General features: G+C 38.1%; 1 protein-coding gene across 4 annotated transcripts in view; it reads left to right on the forward strand.

Annotated features, from left to right (window-relative positions):
• The window catches only part of POSTN (periostin), an 80,198-nt gene that overhangs the window by 44,869 nt on the left and 19,926 nt on the right, over positions 1 to 15,403 (forward strand). For all 4 annotated transcript variants that reach the window (XM_087957137.1, XM_026675487.2, XM_026675488.2 and 1 more), the window contains exons 12-13: positions 2,610 to 2,740; positions 15,257 to 15,387. In XM_087957137.1, coding sequence (XP_087813263.1) covers positions 2,610 to 2,740; positions 15,257 to 15,387 — 262 coding nt within the window. The remainder of the gene's footprint in view (positions 1 to 2,609; positions 2,741 to 15,256; positions 15,388 to 15,403) is intronic.

Below are 15,403 nucleotides of genomic sequence, written 5' to 3' on the forward strand. Positions count from 1 at the left end.
TGTTTGAAATGGTTCTCCAGCTTGAGCAAGGGTTTGGACTAGAAGACCTCCAAAGTCCCTTCCAACTCTATTATTCTGTTGTAGTTGGCAGTATCTTTTTACATGTGGATCACTCACAGTTAATCGGAGAAGACCAAGGGGAAGAAAAGAAAGTCTGAGCAAATGGCTGAGTATAGTCATCTACACACTATCTTCCACTTTCATGAGGCCTGTTTCTATTTGCAGGTGGCATTAGAAACACATTTAGAATATGAAGGGCTGATCTTAGAAATTTGGATTGTGTAGGTCAGAGGTGTCAAACTCAATTTCATTGAGTGCCGCATCAGGGTTGTGTTTGACCTGGGGGACAGGGGCATGGCCAGGGTGAATGTGGCCAGCTCAACATCACTCATTGAGGCTCCGTTTTCAGTCGCGATGGCCTCCTGGAACCCTTGGCCAGCAAAAATGGAGCCCAGTGTTCTGACCAAGGCTTCCTGAGACAGTAACAATCACACGCTGTTCCCAAAAACCTTTTGTTTTATTTCAATGGCTGTGAATTATATGCATTCACAGCCCATAATGAGTCCCAAACAGTTTACGAATAGTCCAACAGAAGTGTGCCACAGTCTTTTGGGATAAGGCTGATAAGCACCTACCTTTAACTCCCTTGAAATGCTACCAATGATTAAATTGCCAATTAGCTGTACAAGGCCAAATGGAGCACAGTCAACACAGAGCTTCAGTGTTTAAACCGACCAGAACGAACAAAGTTGCTTCCTGCAAAGGCTCATGTCCCTTTGCTCCTCCTTTATGTCTTATGGGAGGGGCCAATCATCTCCAAGCCTTACTTCTGAGTCGCCCCTTTTGTCTTAACTGTTCTTGCCTTCTGGCAGCTCTGCACAAGCGCACAGTGGAAAAGGATCCCCCTGTTCCTCTTCCTTGCTGATGTCAGATTCTGGAGGCTCTGGAGCAGGGGTGGGATACGACAGGGTTAACTACCAGTTCGGAATTTACGACCTTCCCTGCAGGCTGCAAGCCGTGCGCCTGTAAATCAGCAGCAGCAGCTGCCTGCAGAGAAGTAGCCTTTGAAACAGACCTCTTTTCTTGCTTTTCTAACTGCAGCTGTGCCTTGTTCGGCAGCTGAAGTTGAAAAATCAGGAAATAAAGATCAGGTAAAAGCCCGGGTGGGTGGGCGGGCAAAAACATCAGCAGACATAGAACCGGTTCTATGTCTGCTGCTCTTCAGAGCTACCGGTTCTACAGAGGTGGACAGAACCAGTAGAAACCCACCCCTGCTCTGCACTCAGCACATAACTCTCAGATGGCCCTGGCCCATCTCTGTGTCGGATGCAGATCCCTCGTCTGAGCCCTCCCTAGACTCCAGAACTGGCCCATGTTCCTCCCCACTGTCCAACTCTGCTGCCAGCTCCGCAGGCTGCCAGCAAACCACAATACCCAGGGAGGCTGCCCTGGGAGGCCCCAGGTTCCGTTTTTGCTGGCAAAGGGCTCCAGGAGGCCATCAATCATGGCTGCAAATGGAGCCCAGCTGGGCTGTGTTTTTGTTGGCTGAGGCACCACAGGCCAGTCCTTTGCTGTTTCCAGGGTGGGTCCATGGTTCAGATTTAAGCACCCAGTGGGCCTCATGCGGCCTGTGGGCCTTGAGTTTGACACCCCTGGTGTAGGTTCTAATGGTAAAAATTGGAGAAGGGGCTCAGTTGGCAAACCATAAAGAATATGTTATTGGCTTGACTTTGAATAACTTGAGTGTGGCAGGCATATAGTGTACACCTCTTGTTTTAGAGAATTTAAGAATGACAGATAAGCAACTAGTACATTTTCTGCAATATTTATGGTGGTGCAGCACAGTTATAGCTTTCTGACTATCAGCAGAAGGACGGACTACCCTCTGGTATTTGAATCAGGAGATGTGCTCAATTTTGTGTCATCTATGTTCCAAGAATGGCTCTTGGGTCTTTTGGCAAATGCCATCATTTTAGTTTTCTAATAATTGATAAATGCATTGGTGGTATAGTGGTGAGCATAGCTGCCTTCCATCATCCTTAGAATAATCTGTTCCTTTTAGGAATTATTACCCTAACCCCAACTTTTTTATTGAAAGACAGTTGGTGTCTAGCCACAGTAATCCAATTCAAGAGTTCAGGTCCATTTTTACCCCCCGCCTCTCCATTATGCACCTGTCTAGAGTTTTTCTACAGGAATTGCATACAGATAGCTCAAGCTGAAGACTGCAAAAGCACCCAATTATAAGACTATACTAGCCCTGCTCCAAGAATAATAGAATAACAGAGTTGGAAGGTACCCTGGAGGTCTCCCAAGACTTTAGGGTATGGGTAGTTGTCACTTATCAACTGCCTATTTATTGATTATTTGAAGTTATGACCATTGGAGGAAAAATTGTGACTAGTCCTCCAATTTACGGTTATGTCCGTCTAGCATTGCTATTTGGGCAATTCATAACAAGCAGAATTAAGCAGCTGAAACTGAATACAAAATAAAAATGGTTTTGATATTGACAATATTGCACATTCTTCTTTCTATGTACAATTTCATTTTAATATTCTGTCAAATGGCAAGAGATATATTATATTTGGTATTGTTTTCATCGCCAGCACTTTCCTTAGTCTTCTGGAAGCTGCAGGCTTAGAAGAGGTTCTGTCCCAGCCTGGTGATTGGACTTTCTTTATTCCAACAAATGAGGCTTTCAAAGGCTTGACTGAACAGGAGAAAGAAATTCTGATAAGTAAGTCATAAAAAGATAAATAAGGGCATTCCCTGGAATGAATTATTTCATTTCTTCTTTTGCATTATGTGAATTGTAATGTTATTTCTCCTGGTCATTTTGGTTTTTTAAAATGGTCTTTATGGTTCTAACATTATACTGCCAAAGTTTAGCAGCAAAATCTAATTACCAATAATGCAATTATTTCTTTTTTCCTCTTTTTTATAAATTAAATCTTATATATTAAACTTGGATTTTTTTTTAAAAAAAAATGGCCATTCCCCTCCTGTTGGTGAGCCTCCCCCCCAAATAAAATGAAGTGTGACTCCATGGCAAGTATTCTCTCTCCCTCCCTCCCTCCCCCCTCTCCCCCCCCCAGGAGGACCCTTTGGCTTATCAGGGAATTTATCATGGAATTGTTTCACTATCTGCCTTTATGTCCCAGCTCTTAACCCAGGTAGCCTCAGACAAAGGGTATTTGTCAATCAACCCTTATGTAGTTTAGAATCTAAAATTCTCTTAACTTCATAATGGATCTCCCCTTGTACCTCTATTGGCTTGAGTGCTGGTCCCTTTTGTGGTCTCAGTTTTGAACTGACAGCAGGCTTTAGCAAGCTGCTGTGAAAGACTGGATGCACTTTTCCTATTAAGCGTGGGAAGTTAAGCTGAACTATTACTGGGTTAATTATTTTCACTATCAGAAAGGGCCCTAAAAATTTAGGTCCTAGTTTTTTGCTGCACAATTTCAATTTAATGTATTTGGTTGACAGGTAGACTCGATCTCCTACATGGAAGGGGGGCTGGAGAGATCAGTGCTTGTCGGCTTGTTTTTTGAATGCTTCAGCAGCTTCTGCTAGGACTTTTTTGGTGTCTTCCCAGCCCTTTTTTAATGACTCCATCCTAGAGTCATGGAGGAGAGTGGCTCTCTCGGTAGTTCGGGCATGGGAACGAAATCCATGCCACTGGTGGCCTGAAATCCATGCCACTGGTGACCTATGCACCGTGTTGTTGTAAGCCACTTCTGCAAAAGGCAGCAGGTCTGTCCAGTTTTCTTGCTGATAATCCACATAACATCTTATGTATTAAGCTATCATGGTGTTTGTACATTCTGTGGCTCTGTTCGTACTCAGATGGAAAGCCAAGCTAAGCCCCTGGGTCAATCCGATGGATTTCAGGAACTCTCTTCAAAATTTAGTGGTGAACTGGATGCCTCTGTCTGAGATCACCCTGTGGGGCACTCTTTTCAGCCAATTGTCGAAGTCTGAATCCAAGGAGGAAGACGAACAGCTTGAAGGGAGTGGGAGAGGAGGCTGTGGAGGAAACTGGGGAAGGACAAAATCAGGCTGGATAGAACTGGGGAGAGGTAGAACAAGGGAGAGGGGGTTCACACACTCCCAACTGGTTTGATTTACTGCTGTGATACTTCACTTCTGAAACTCCTTATCTTGCCCTGCCGAATTTATTACCTTATTTTGCCTTGTTGGATTTATAACTTAAGGTTAATGGTTACAACATTTGGATTGGAATATCTGCAGCCAAAGGCTGTTGCAGGTTCATGGGAGAGTTTTTTTCTCCACACTGGAAGGTAACTGGGGCACTCGGGGCAAAGTTGGAGCTAATAAAGGGACCCATACTTATTCTCTGGCTGAGTTGCCTTTGTGCAATGCCCCAGGTCATCACATCAATAAATCTGTTTGATGAACATTTTTGCCAGCTTCTTTGCTGAGGGTAATCCTGAGCAGGCAGTGAAGTGGACTTGCTTAGAAAACAAGTCAATTTACAGTCCAGATGACTGTATTCCCCCCACTCTCCGGGACCTCTATGATGAAATACATGATGATTTCCTCCCAGGGCTGGCTGGGTTAGCCACTTGTTGGAGAGGCCCAGGAGGTTTTCTTGGCCTCATCTTCATGGTGGCGCAGGTGGCACAAATTTTTACATATTACTCCACATCGGCTTTTCGCCCACCAGAACTGCCTTTGGGCCAAGTGGAGGGTTTTTAGAAAGCTGAAGTGACCAGCCAGTCATGAATTGTGGCTATGTTGCAAGACTTGCAGTCCCAAGCTGGTGGGGATATATAACTTAGATCCCTTCCAAGCTAGCCCCTCTCATGGTTAGAGTGTCCCAGTTCTCATTAAACCATTGGTCGGCTGGAAGCACCATTTTTAGTGCCACTGTGTAAGAGAATTTGCAGCATGACTGCCATTATGAGATAACCCAGGAGCAAAACACAGCACACACAGATGTATACATTTAACAGTGGTGGTTTATCTACAACAGTTATATACAGAAATAAACATGGTAGGCAAAATAACTTACAAACACACTTTCTTATTCTCTACACGGAGAACTCTGCAATGAATACTAGACACAAGGAGAGAGAACACCCCCTTTATAATGGCTGCCTTATATAAACACCTCTTAAAGGGATCTTTAATCCCTAGTCTTAAAGGGAAATACCCATGCTAGTGTCGTGGTCCGCCAGCAGCCTGCGGAGCTTGCAGCAGAGTTGGACAGTGTGGAGGAACATGAGCCAGTTCTGAAGTATCTTTTCTGCCTGTCTTTTCTTTCTGTTTCTCTTTCCCGTATATATTATTGTTAGCCCTTTTATATAAACTTTTGCTGTACCCTATACGTTTTGTAGCGAAGTTTTCTCTTTTCTATTTTTCTCAAAGAAGAATTTCAATTCTTTTTCCATGTATTTAATGTACTCCTTTTCTCTTAGTATTAAATTGTTCATCGTCCATCTTGGCCTCTTTCTTTGTCCCTTCCATGTTGCCTACTTTTCCTTCCACATTCCCTATTTTTTCATCCATTCTCCCTATTTGCTCTTGTAATGCTTGTAGGATCATTTTAATTCTGCCTGTATTGCCTTTTCTTGCTGTAACATCAAATCAATAGATGTCTGTCCTCCTGGGCTGGAAGCCGCCAAGGAGGAGGCTGAAGATGGGGTGGATGTTGTTGCTTTTTTCATTTTTTGATATTGTATTTGTTGTCTCTTAATAATCTCATCGTAATCCATTTTGTGTTCAAAATCAATTTCTAATCTGCAATGGGATCTTTCTCCAGATTTCTTTCTTCGAGCTCTTCTATGCTTTAATCCAATAAATTCCAAAAGGGGGGGGGGACTGTAGAAATCCAGTGAGAAAATCAGCAATTTTAAAGCAAAATCCAATTTAAAAAATTCCAGGAAAAAAGAAATAAAAGTAAAAATGACTCAAAAGATACTTTTCTTATTATGCTAAGTATAAAAAGGTGAAGGAGATTGGAAAAAAGGATACCAATCTCCTTAAAAAGTTAAGAAAAAACCCCAAAAATTAAAAATTGAGAAAGAGAAAAAGAAAAAGAGAAAAAAGATTATATAAGAAAAATATGCATAGGAGAAAAAAAAGAAAAAATGTTGTAATATCCATAAAGTTGTTCTAGTATTATGTCCCAATAAAATTTTAAAAAAAACAGGAAGGGTATGGGTTAATTATCCAGTTATAATCCACATGTCACCAGGTCTCAGCATCCCCAGCCTTCAGTGGTTTCCCTGTGTTAAATTCCAGAGTGCAGCTTTGCTAATGCAATGAAAACAGTTCATGAGAAAGAGATTTAATCTTCTGTTTCTTTTTTTTTTTTTGAAACAAATTTTATTAATTTTAAAGACAAACAAACCATCATTAACCATTGAATACATAAAACCTCTTTCCATTATAAATTTTACAAGTCGAATAAAACATTATTTTATACAACATAATTCTATTTTACACCATTTCCATATGAACATATAAATATCTCTTAGCAAATTTCTCATTATTTCTCTTTACTCTTATTCAATTTTATTATTATTTTTTCCTATATTTATCCAATTTATAGTTATCATCTTCATTTCTCTCTGACTTGGTTACCGTTATTCTCATCCAACATTCCTCCAAGGTTTTATTAATTCTCACACAGACATAAACACACAAAACACAAAAACATAAAACTTCTTTTTAGAAAGTAACTTGGCCCCAGATTACCTCTCTCTATATGGACTTCAATTAAATTCGTGCTCATCTTATATACCATTACCTATCTTAGTTACCATTCTATATCTTCTATATAGCTTCTGCCCGCTTTTCACTCTTCTTAATTCTATTTTATTTAATTCATTCTAATTTAAATCATTGTGCTTGTATCTTTTGTCCATTCTTTCCAAATTATCCATTTATCTCATTCCCTATAGTAAAAAAAAAGGATTTCTCCTGGAATCACTAATCAGAGTATGATGCCTTTCTATCGTCCCCCTAAATTAACATTTAAAATAACGCCTAGTACCCAATCTGATTCTGCTTAGTACATTCTACCTACTAACTTTTAAAAAGAAGAAAAAATAATAAATCCAAAATGATTAAATACATAATTAGATAATAAATCTAAATATTAAATCTTGTAACATTCCAATTATCTATTTCAAAAACAAATGCTACAGTAATAAGTTTATAATAACATCAACACAATAGTCAATTAAACTCTTTAATTAAACTCAATATTTTAAACATTCCCTTTAATATTTTGTTAAATTTTAAAGTCTATCATTACTAAACATTTCAATATTTTAATCTTTTATTAATTCTTATAACATTCTAGTTTTCTATTTCTAATACAAATACTACAATACCATCTTATGTACCTTGCAGAATCTTCTTTTTTAAAGAAATTATACATTACCCTTTGTCCCATCTTGTTTTATACCTTTGTGGCTTTTTCCCCCCTTTTCCCTTCCTTTCTTATCCCACCTGACCTTTTTACCCCCCTCTCCTAACCTCTGCCTTGTTAGCTTCCCCTCTCTGTTGTATTCCTTTTTTCTTTTGCTTTCTAACATTGTGTTGATTTTGCATCTTATTTTTCTCTTTCTTGGGTGTTTTTTTAAGTCTTAAGTCCTTCATTTTCCTTCCTCTCTTTCTCCTTTCTTTCTTAATTAAATTTTTGGATTCATTAAAGATGGCATCTTCTTCTTCTTCTTCTTCTTCTTCTTCTTCTTCTTCTTCTTCTTCTTCTTCTTCTTCTTCTTTTTCTTTTTCTTTTTCTTTTTCTTTTTCTTTTTCTTCTTCTGCTTTCTCCATCTGTTGTTGTGTTTGCTGATAAATAGCAAGCACCATTTCTAAAAAATTAAAGGCTTCTTTCACAGCGTCCTTGCCTTCTTTCTTTATTTTTCCATATTCCTTTCTAAGTTCATCAACAGGTAAAGCCATTGTAAATCTTTTCTTTTTTTCTTCTTCTTAAAACAACTAAGATGTTTCAAAAGTTGGAACAGTTCCCCAAAGTCCCAGAGTCATCAATCAGTCCAAACAAAGCACAAAGTTCTCACTTTCTCTTCCTGGGGTAATATCAATAAAAAGAAAAGAAAAGCCCAATCTATATTTTAAAGCCTTGTTGCAATTAATTTCTAGTCTCAAAATCTTCAAGGCATCTCCTCCAACAAGATCTTAATATTTTTTTTGTCTTCTCCCTTCCCACTTATAACAAGGAGCCAAATTTTTACCTTCTATAAAAAGACAGGTTTCTCAATATCCATTTGTTGATTCCATAGGGAAGGAGAGTAAACTTTCCCTTTCAGCACCTCGAATTTGCCGCTTGAAATTCTCCTCTGGAAACAAAGTATCATTCAAAAAGTCATAGTTTTCAGGATGTTAGGTGTATCTTAAAGTCCTGGGTCAGCCAAGAAAAAACTTTCTCTTCCAAACTTTCTCCCTCTTCCTCCTGCACAGTCTTACCCAGCTGCCGGCTTCTTTGTGGCGGCCATTACAGACCGCCGCTCCACCGCCTTGAGAAAAGGGGGTTTTGCCGGCTGGGGAGGGGGTCTGCAACACCCCCAAACCCCTCTCCGGATCCCCCCTGTCTTCGGCTGCCTCTATGGGGCAGCCTTAGCCTCCAGACCCGTCGGGATCGGAGGCACCAAGACGGCTAGCGCCACAGGGATCGCGCATTATCGCGAATCCCTGCCGCTGCTGAAGCCGACAAACCGGAAGTTCCTTAATCTTCTGTTTCTTTGTATCTCCTTTGTTTCTTATACTGTCCAAGACTTACACTGTTTTCAATATAAGTTCTCAGTGTAGCTCTCTATGTCTGTCAACAATGTTTCTTTATCTCCTCGTTCTCCAGCTGTCAAGGTCAAACAGCCAAGTAATCAAATAGTTATTTTTTCCCTTCTCCCTCTGTCTTCAAATTCTTCTTCCCTGCAAGTGGCACTGCTACACTGCTTTCCCTTTCAACTTTAACAGTTCTGTTATCTTTCAAAATTTATATTTAAATGCAAATGTTTAAAAGTTTAAAAAGTCAGGAAAGAAAATTAAATTAGAAAAAGATCCAAATTTCTTTTTTTAGTCTTCTTAGTTTAGTCCAATAAATTCAAAAAATCCAGTCCAGTTTTTAAAAGGTTTTCTGTCCTTTAATCCTTAATTAATGGCTTCCTCTTTCTATTTATGCTGGAAACTGCTTTCCTCAACACTTTCTTCCGGGGGGGGGGGGATTTACCCACCACCACCTTTAATTTTGGCTTTCTCTTTTCCCTGTTCTTTCCTGGGGACTCTTCCTTTAATGTTTAAAAAGTTTAAATTTCTCACCCAGTTCGATCATACTCTTCCTTTCTTCTTTCCATCGGTAGCTGCCCCAGCCTTATAGCAGTTTGCAATGACCACTTTCCTTTTCAGTTGGCTAGAGAGGCTAAACCTGGATCTACCAGGGATATTGTGGTATCCCTGGGATCTACAGAATGTCCCCTCCTCGATGATCACCTGTCTGAGATGATTAGGTTCAGATGGACCACCAGCTGTCAGGATTTTGATGGGTGCCCCCCAGGAGCTCCTAGGGATTCCATTGTGTCACCATGGCGTCATTTCCGCCCTCCCAAGGGCCCTGCTTTTAGTAGCTCTATTAGGGGCAGTGCCACCTCTGCAAATGCTGGAATGAATTGCCTGTAGAAGTTTGCAAACCCCAGGAAGCTCTGGAGTTGCTTGCCTGTGTGAAGGGGTTGCCAGTCTAGCACTGCTTTCACTTTTCCTGAATCCATCTTGATCCCCTCACTTGACACTCGGTAGTCCAGGTAGTCCAGGGAAGTCTTATGGAATTCAGACGTACAGAGCTTTGCATACAGCTTTGCAGCTAGGAGTTTTTTCAATACCTGCCATACTAACGTAATGTGTTCTTCCTGCATTTCACTGAATATGAGAATGTTGCTCAGATAAACTATGTGTAACTATGATCCCTTTGTACAGATCCTCATGCAGCAGTTTGTTAATTAGCTGCATGAAAACTGCGGGGGCTCCCTGGAACCCAAACAGCATGACCTTAAACTGGAAGCTGCCCAGTGGGCAGTTGAATGCAGTCTTCCATTAATCTCCCTCCTAAATCTGTATCCAAGTCACACCTCTCCAAGTGCAGGCTGAACATCCTTGACTCCTAGAGAAAAGAATGTTGTTATGGCTATATATCTCCACCAATTCCATGCAATTCCCCTCCCATTTTCCCACTAAATGTGGCAGCCCTGAAGATCCAAAGAAAAAGATGGTCTTGAGCATCCGGCTGACGTCGCGGCAAGATCAGACATGAAGAGCAGGTCTTCACACTCTCATGCCGAGTTGTCCATGTTGATGACCTCCGAAAGGAGCTAAAGCTGCCCTATGGGGCAGAAAAGCAAAGAGGGGTGCCCTGCAAAGTCATGGAGACCCGCATCTCTCCTGCCTGACCCGGAGCTTTTTTTCCCTCTCAGCCACAATGAAGAGAAGAGGCTGTCCAAAGATGGCTGCCAGGAAGCTGGTACAGCCGGAGACCATTTAAGATTTGTGCTGGAGTGAATTTTGGTAAACAGTGTGGAATTGGGTAAGAGGATTCTTTTTTATTAAAACACAACCCAAGAAAAAGTTCAGCGGAACTATTTACTCAGAATTATTTTCAAAGCAGCAAGCACTTTGAGAAAATTACCAAACCGAAAGGAAAAGAAACTGGAAATCAACAATGATACCCACGGACCTGGCAATAACTAATAAAATCCACCAATGCACAGAAATGGTTAGATTAACCATGTTACTAAAAAACAAGGAAGAGGGGGAGTTTTTTACAATTTGGAATATATGGTACAAATGGTTGTATAAAAAGGAAGTAAAGATGTCTAGTGAAATTGATTAAACAAACAACAAGGAAAAATGGAAATAAGGATAAATGTATATATAGCTATGTATATATGTAAAATAATATAATTAAATAAATATTGTATTATAATTGTAATAATAACATAAATAAGTAAGGATTTCGGAAACAAGTTATAGATTTACTTGTAGCAAATGACTTTAATTGACACTAATAGAAATGTACACTACTATGAAAACGTTACAAAATGTGAGAACATGTTTCTCTTTTTTTAAAATATTCTTTTTTTTTTGAAACTTTCAATAAACATTATTTTTTTAAAAAATGCTGGCATTATGGATTTAAAAAATTAACACTGCTTTTATACTTGAATTACAATTCAAAATAATTAAAATCAGATATATTGTTACGTAGAGAGTGATATCTGCTGATGAGAGGAAAATATACAAGCTTGAGAACATTTATTTGAAGGACTGTGAAAATACTTACTGGGTTTCATTTACCTACCCTAAGACCACTGGAGATTTAAATATGAGAACATGGAAGATATTCAATTAAAATGACCTCTGGATGTTATGTTACATGATTGAACTTATAAAAGTGACTTAAGAAGGCTTGGATAACTCCCTAGACTATTTAAATGGAACTGACTGATTATCTGTGGGACATAAAGAACTGTGACTAGTGTGCATTATTCAAACCTCAGCTTTGAATAAAGGGTTCTTAAGCTATTGGCCAAAAGTGGGATTCATTAAAAGAAGACAAGATGCAACACAAGGAGGAAATGAGCAGAACTTTAAATGAGATGGAGCTGATGTTTCAAAGCATAAAGGATATTATACAGAAAGAACATAAGGCGACTAGGGAATTAATAGATGGCATTGATGAAAAACTGGAAAATATTATACAAGGGATAATGAGTAAAGACCAAGATGCTCAGGAAAATAAAGAGCCAGCAGAAGGAATGAAAGGAAAAGCAGAACCAGGAAATCAGCAAAAAGAAGACAACAAGGAGGAGATACTAATAACATTAACAATGATTGATGAATCTAACAAAGGGGAAAACACTTCAATAGATCTAAAAAGAGAATTGGAGAAGCAGGAAGATGCTTTGGGGTTTGAGATAGGGGTTAGAGCAGATAGTCATAAAGTTAAACAGTGGAAGAGGGTAGGGATGGGAGAAATATTTAGATTGAACAGTCAGGATGTAGATGTAGATCTAAATAGAGACAAAGATCCAAAAGAAGAATATGGGAGGCAAGTCAAAAAAAGAAGACTTAAAAGTTTTGATGGATAGAAAAAAAAGAGAAAAATTATTTTTATTTAAGAACATATTTTAACATAAACATGTGTATTAACGTTAGAATTATATAGACAGGATGAAAACAAAGAATATGAATAGAATTATTTTGTATGTATTGTGATAGGTACTAGAATAGTATACTGAAATATTGAACAATGAAATAATAATGAAATAATGAAGGACAATATTTTAATAGAGATAAATGTGAAGAGTGGAATATGGGGCATATGAATAAGAATTAAGTATTAAAATGGGAAAATTAGAATTTGAACGATGGTACTATTAAATATGCTTAAATAATATGATTAACAGTGAAATAATAAAGTCAAATAGCATAATGAAATAATGAAAGAATATATTTTAATATAAACAGTTGTATTAATAGCAGAATCATATAGACTGGATCAATGTATAGAATATGAATAGAATCATTCTGTATATTTAAATAATATTGTGATTGGCATCAGAATTGAATATTGCAACATTGAATAATGAAATAATGATGAATTAAAGTATTAAAGCAGATGAGAGATGAAAGACAGAAAGGAAACATCTTTTAATATAATGGTGACATGAGTAAAAGTTAGAATAGAGACAGAAATAAGAGAAAAGGGGAATAACAGTATACACATTTTTACATAATAAGATAAATGTAGTAACAAGAGGGAGGTTTAGAAATTGTATCAGGTATGTTCAAACAATATGAAATGAATATTATTATTATTACAATATGAAATGTGTATTATTACTAGAAATATATAAGCTGGATAAATGTAATAATCATGAGTAATAATATTATTTGTAACAAAATGTATGGCACCCAGGTGTCACACTGTTCATGCATTGATATGTATATGTAATATAAAATAAAAAACTTGACCAAAAAAAGAGAGAAAAGAATGGCCTCCAGGGCTGACACTGCCCCCCCTCCCCCCTCCCCCCCCCTCTGATTTGGGTACCACCCATTTTGTCCAGAGGTCATGAAAAGTTAGCACTACTTTATTATATGGAATTCATATTTGTTTATGTTTTGTTTTTGATACCTTATAGGTATATGATTATTGCTTTGGCAATATATTCTGCCTCTTGCTCTCTTAAGTGACCAGAAGATTCCTTATGTTTTACTGACAATGTTCTCCTTGATTTGATCCTGACCAATTGTCAGTGTTGAAAGGTGACCATAAAAGTCTGGAATTCTTGATTTTAAAAGGATCTGAAGTTAATATGTACATCTATTAATCTTCAAAGAGAGTGGGGTATTGCAGCAATTATTATATGAATCTATGGCAGAAGTTCAGTACTGTGTAGTCTTATATTCTTAAAAAAGGTAATACTAATAACAATCATAAATAATTTCTCAAAGAAGAGGTTAACAAAAGAAATTAAAATAGCTGCCCAAATAGCTTGGTAAAGATCTGAAAAATACATACTGGGTTTTCCTGAAAGTAAGACCCTGTCTTATATATATATTTTTGCCACCAAAAAAAGGCACCAGGTCTTATTTTCGGGGGATGTCATCTACTGACTAACCTCACTTGCGTGCGTCACCCTCCTTTTCGTGTCAGAGGCCTTCAGGAACTTTTTCTGCGGCCAGCAAGGCTTTCCTGAAGGCCTCTGCAGCTGATAACAGAGCTCCAGATCGATGTTATCAGCTACAGAGGTCTTCAGGAAAGCCGGCTGCAGAAGAAATGGGCTGGCAAGGCCTGACTACAACTATCCAAAGGTAAGTAGTAGGTCAGCTCCACCCTCCCATTCCCACCCTAGGTGAATTTTTCACCTGTGCACTCGAGTAGGCAGGATCTTAATTAGGGCTTATTTTGGGAGTAGAGCTTAAACTGGGCACATGTAAAAATCAAGCTAGGACTTACTTTCAGGATAGGTAGTATTTTCAGGGAAACAGGGTATAAGAGATAGAAATTGAGACAGGTCACCAAAGAAGAATAACAACTAGAAAATAACTAGTCAAAAAGCTAACAACAAGAACAAAAAAAATTCTATAGATATGTTGAAAATAAAAGGAAGAAGGAAAGTACATTATCTATTGAGTCAAAAAAGTGCTAACAGTTCTACCCATCTCTTTTGGTTTATTCTTATATCAGAAGTGTAATATGAATTTCACCAGGCAGCTATGTAGAATAGAATAAATTGAAGGACCAGAGTTATATTATGAATAAATTTAAATTTCCAGGATCAAATGAATTGTATTTTAGGATAATGAAGGATTTTGCTCATGTATTTTGAAAAACGGGGGGAAAAGGACACACCAGTCAGATTTTCATTGGTATTTGGAAAATTTCATAAAACAACAAATGTGTTGAAATCTGTAGAGATGTCTCAAGAATAAATCTTTCCAGGCTGGAAGGGGTGGGGAGAAGGAGAAGGGAAGATGGAGGGCAGAGAGAGAGATTTTGGTAGTCTCGTTATCACTGAATATGTTTTCAACAACTAACTGTTGTGGTTGATTTAGTTTAGATTTCTGTATGGGGTAGAGGATAGGATCCAAAAACACATAGATAACCACTTTATGATTTCCTTCCTAACCTCTTTCAAACCCAACCTCTCCCCCTTCCACATATAGTGTTATCCTACCTATAAGCATTTTCCATTCTTGTGTCATCCTGTGACATTGAGATCCTTATTCTTTCTGGTACATGAGCTATTTTTGGCTTGTTCTCACTTGTGAATTATATGTTAGATCTCAATAAATGATTTATTTTCAAAGAAGTTGCAATTTTGCTTTATTTTGTTTTAAAATTTATGTTTTCCTTCTTGTTGTTTTGGAAAATGTCAAGAGGAGGACTTCTTTGAACTCTCCCATAGTGCATAAAATCCAGTTGCAAGTCCAAATTGAAAACCTCTGTGTTTTTTTGTGGAATTGTAAGATGAATTAGATATACTATTATTGTTGTTTATAAGATTTCCATTGCATTCAAGATATAAAATCTCTTTGCTAATTACTTCATCTTAAGTTCAAGTTTTGATTAATTTGGAATTTTAAAAAAAACAGAGTATTGAAGTGAAGGAGTATTGAAGGAGTGTGTTGATTGAAGGAAAGTAAGCTCTTTGTAGCAGTGGGTTAGACTAACCAGTGCCCATATCTTTTGCATTTTTTTCACTAGGAGACCAAAACGCTCTTAGGAACATTTTGCTTTATCATTTGATACAAGGAGTTTTCATTGCAAGTGGAATTGAACCTGGTGTGACTAGCATTCTTAAAACTATCCAAGGTGGCAAACTATATTTGAAAATGGTAAGTAGTTATAGCT

This window comes from Notechis scutatus, chromosome 2 (genome assembly GCF_049901735.1).
Source record: "Notechis scutatus isolate UNSWTSFEM ecotype Mainland chromosome 2, rNotScu1.2, whole genome shotgun sequence".
In the NCBI taxonomy this organism is placed as follows: domain Eukaryota; kingdom Metazoa; phylum Chordata; class Lepidosauria; order Squamata; family Elapidae; genus Notechis; species Notechis scutatus.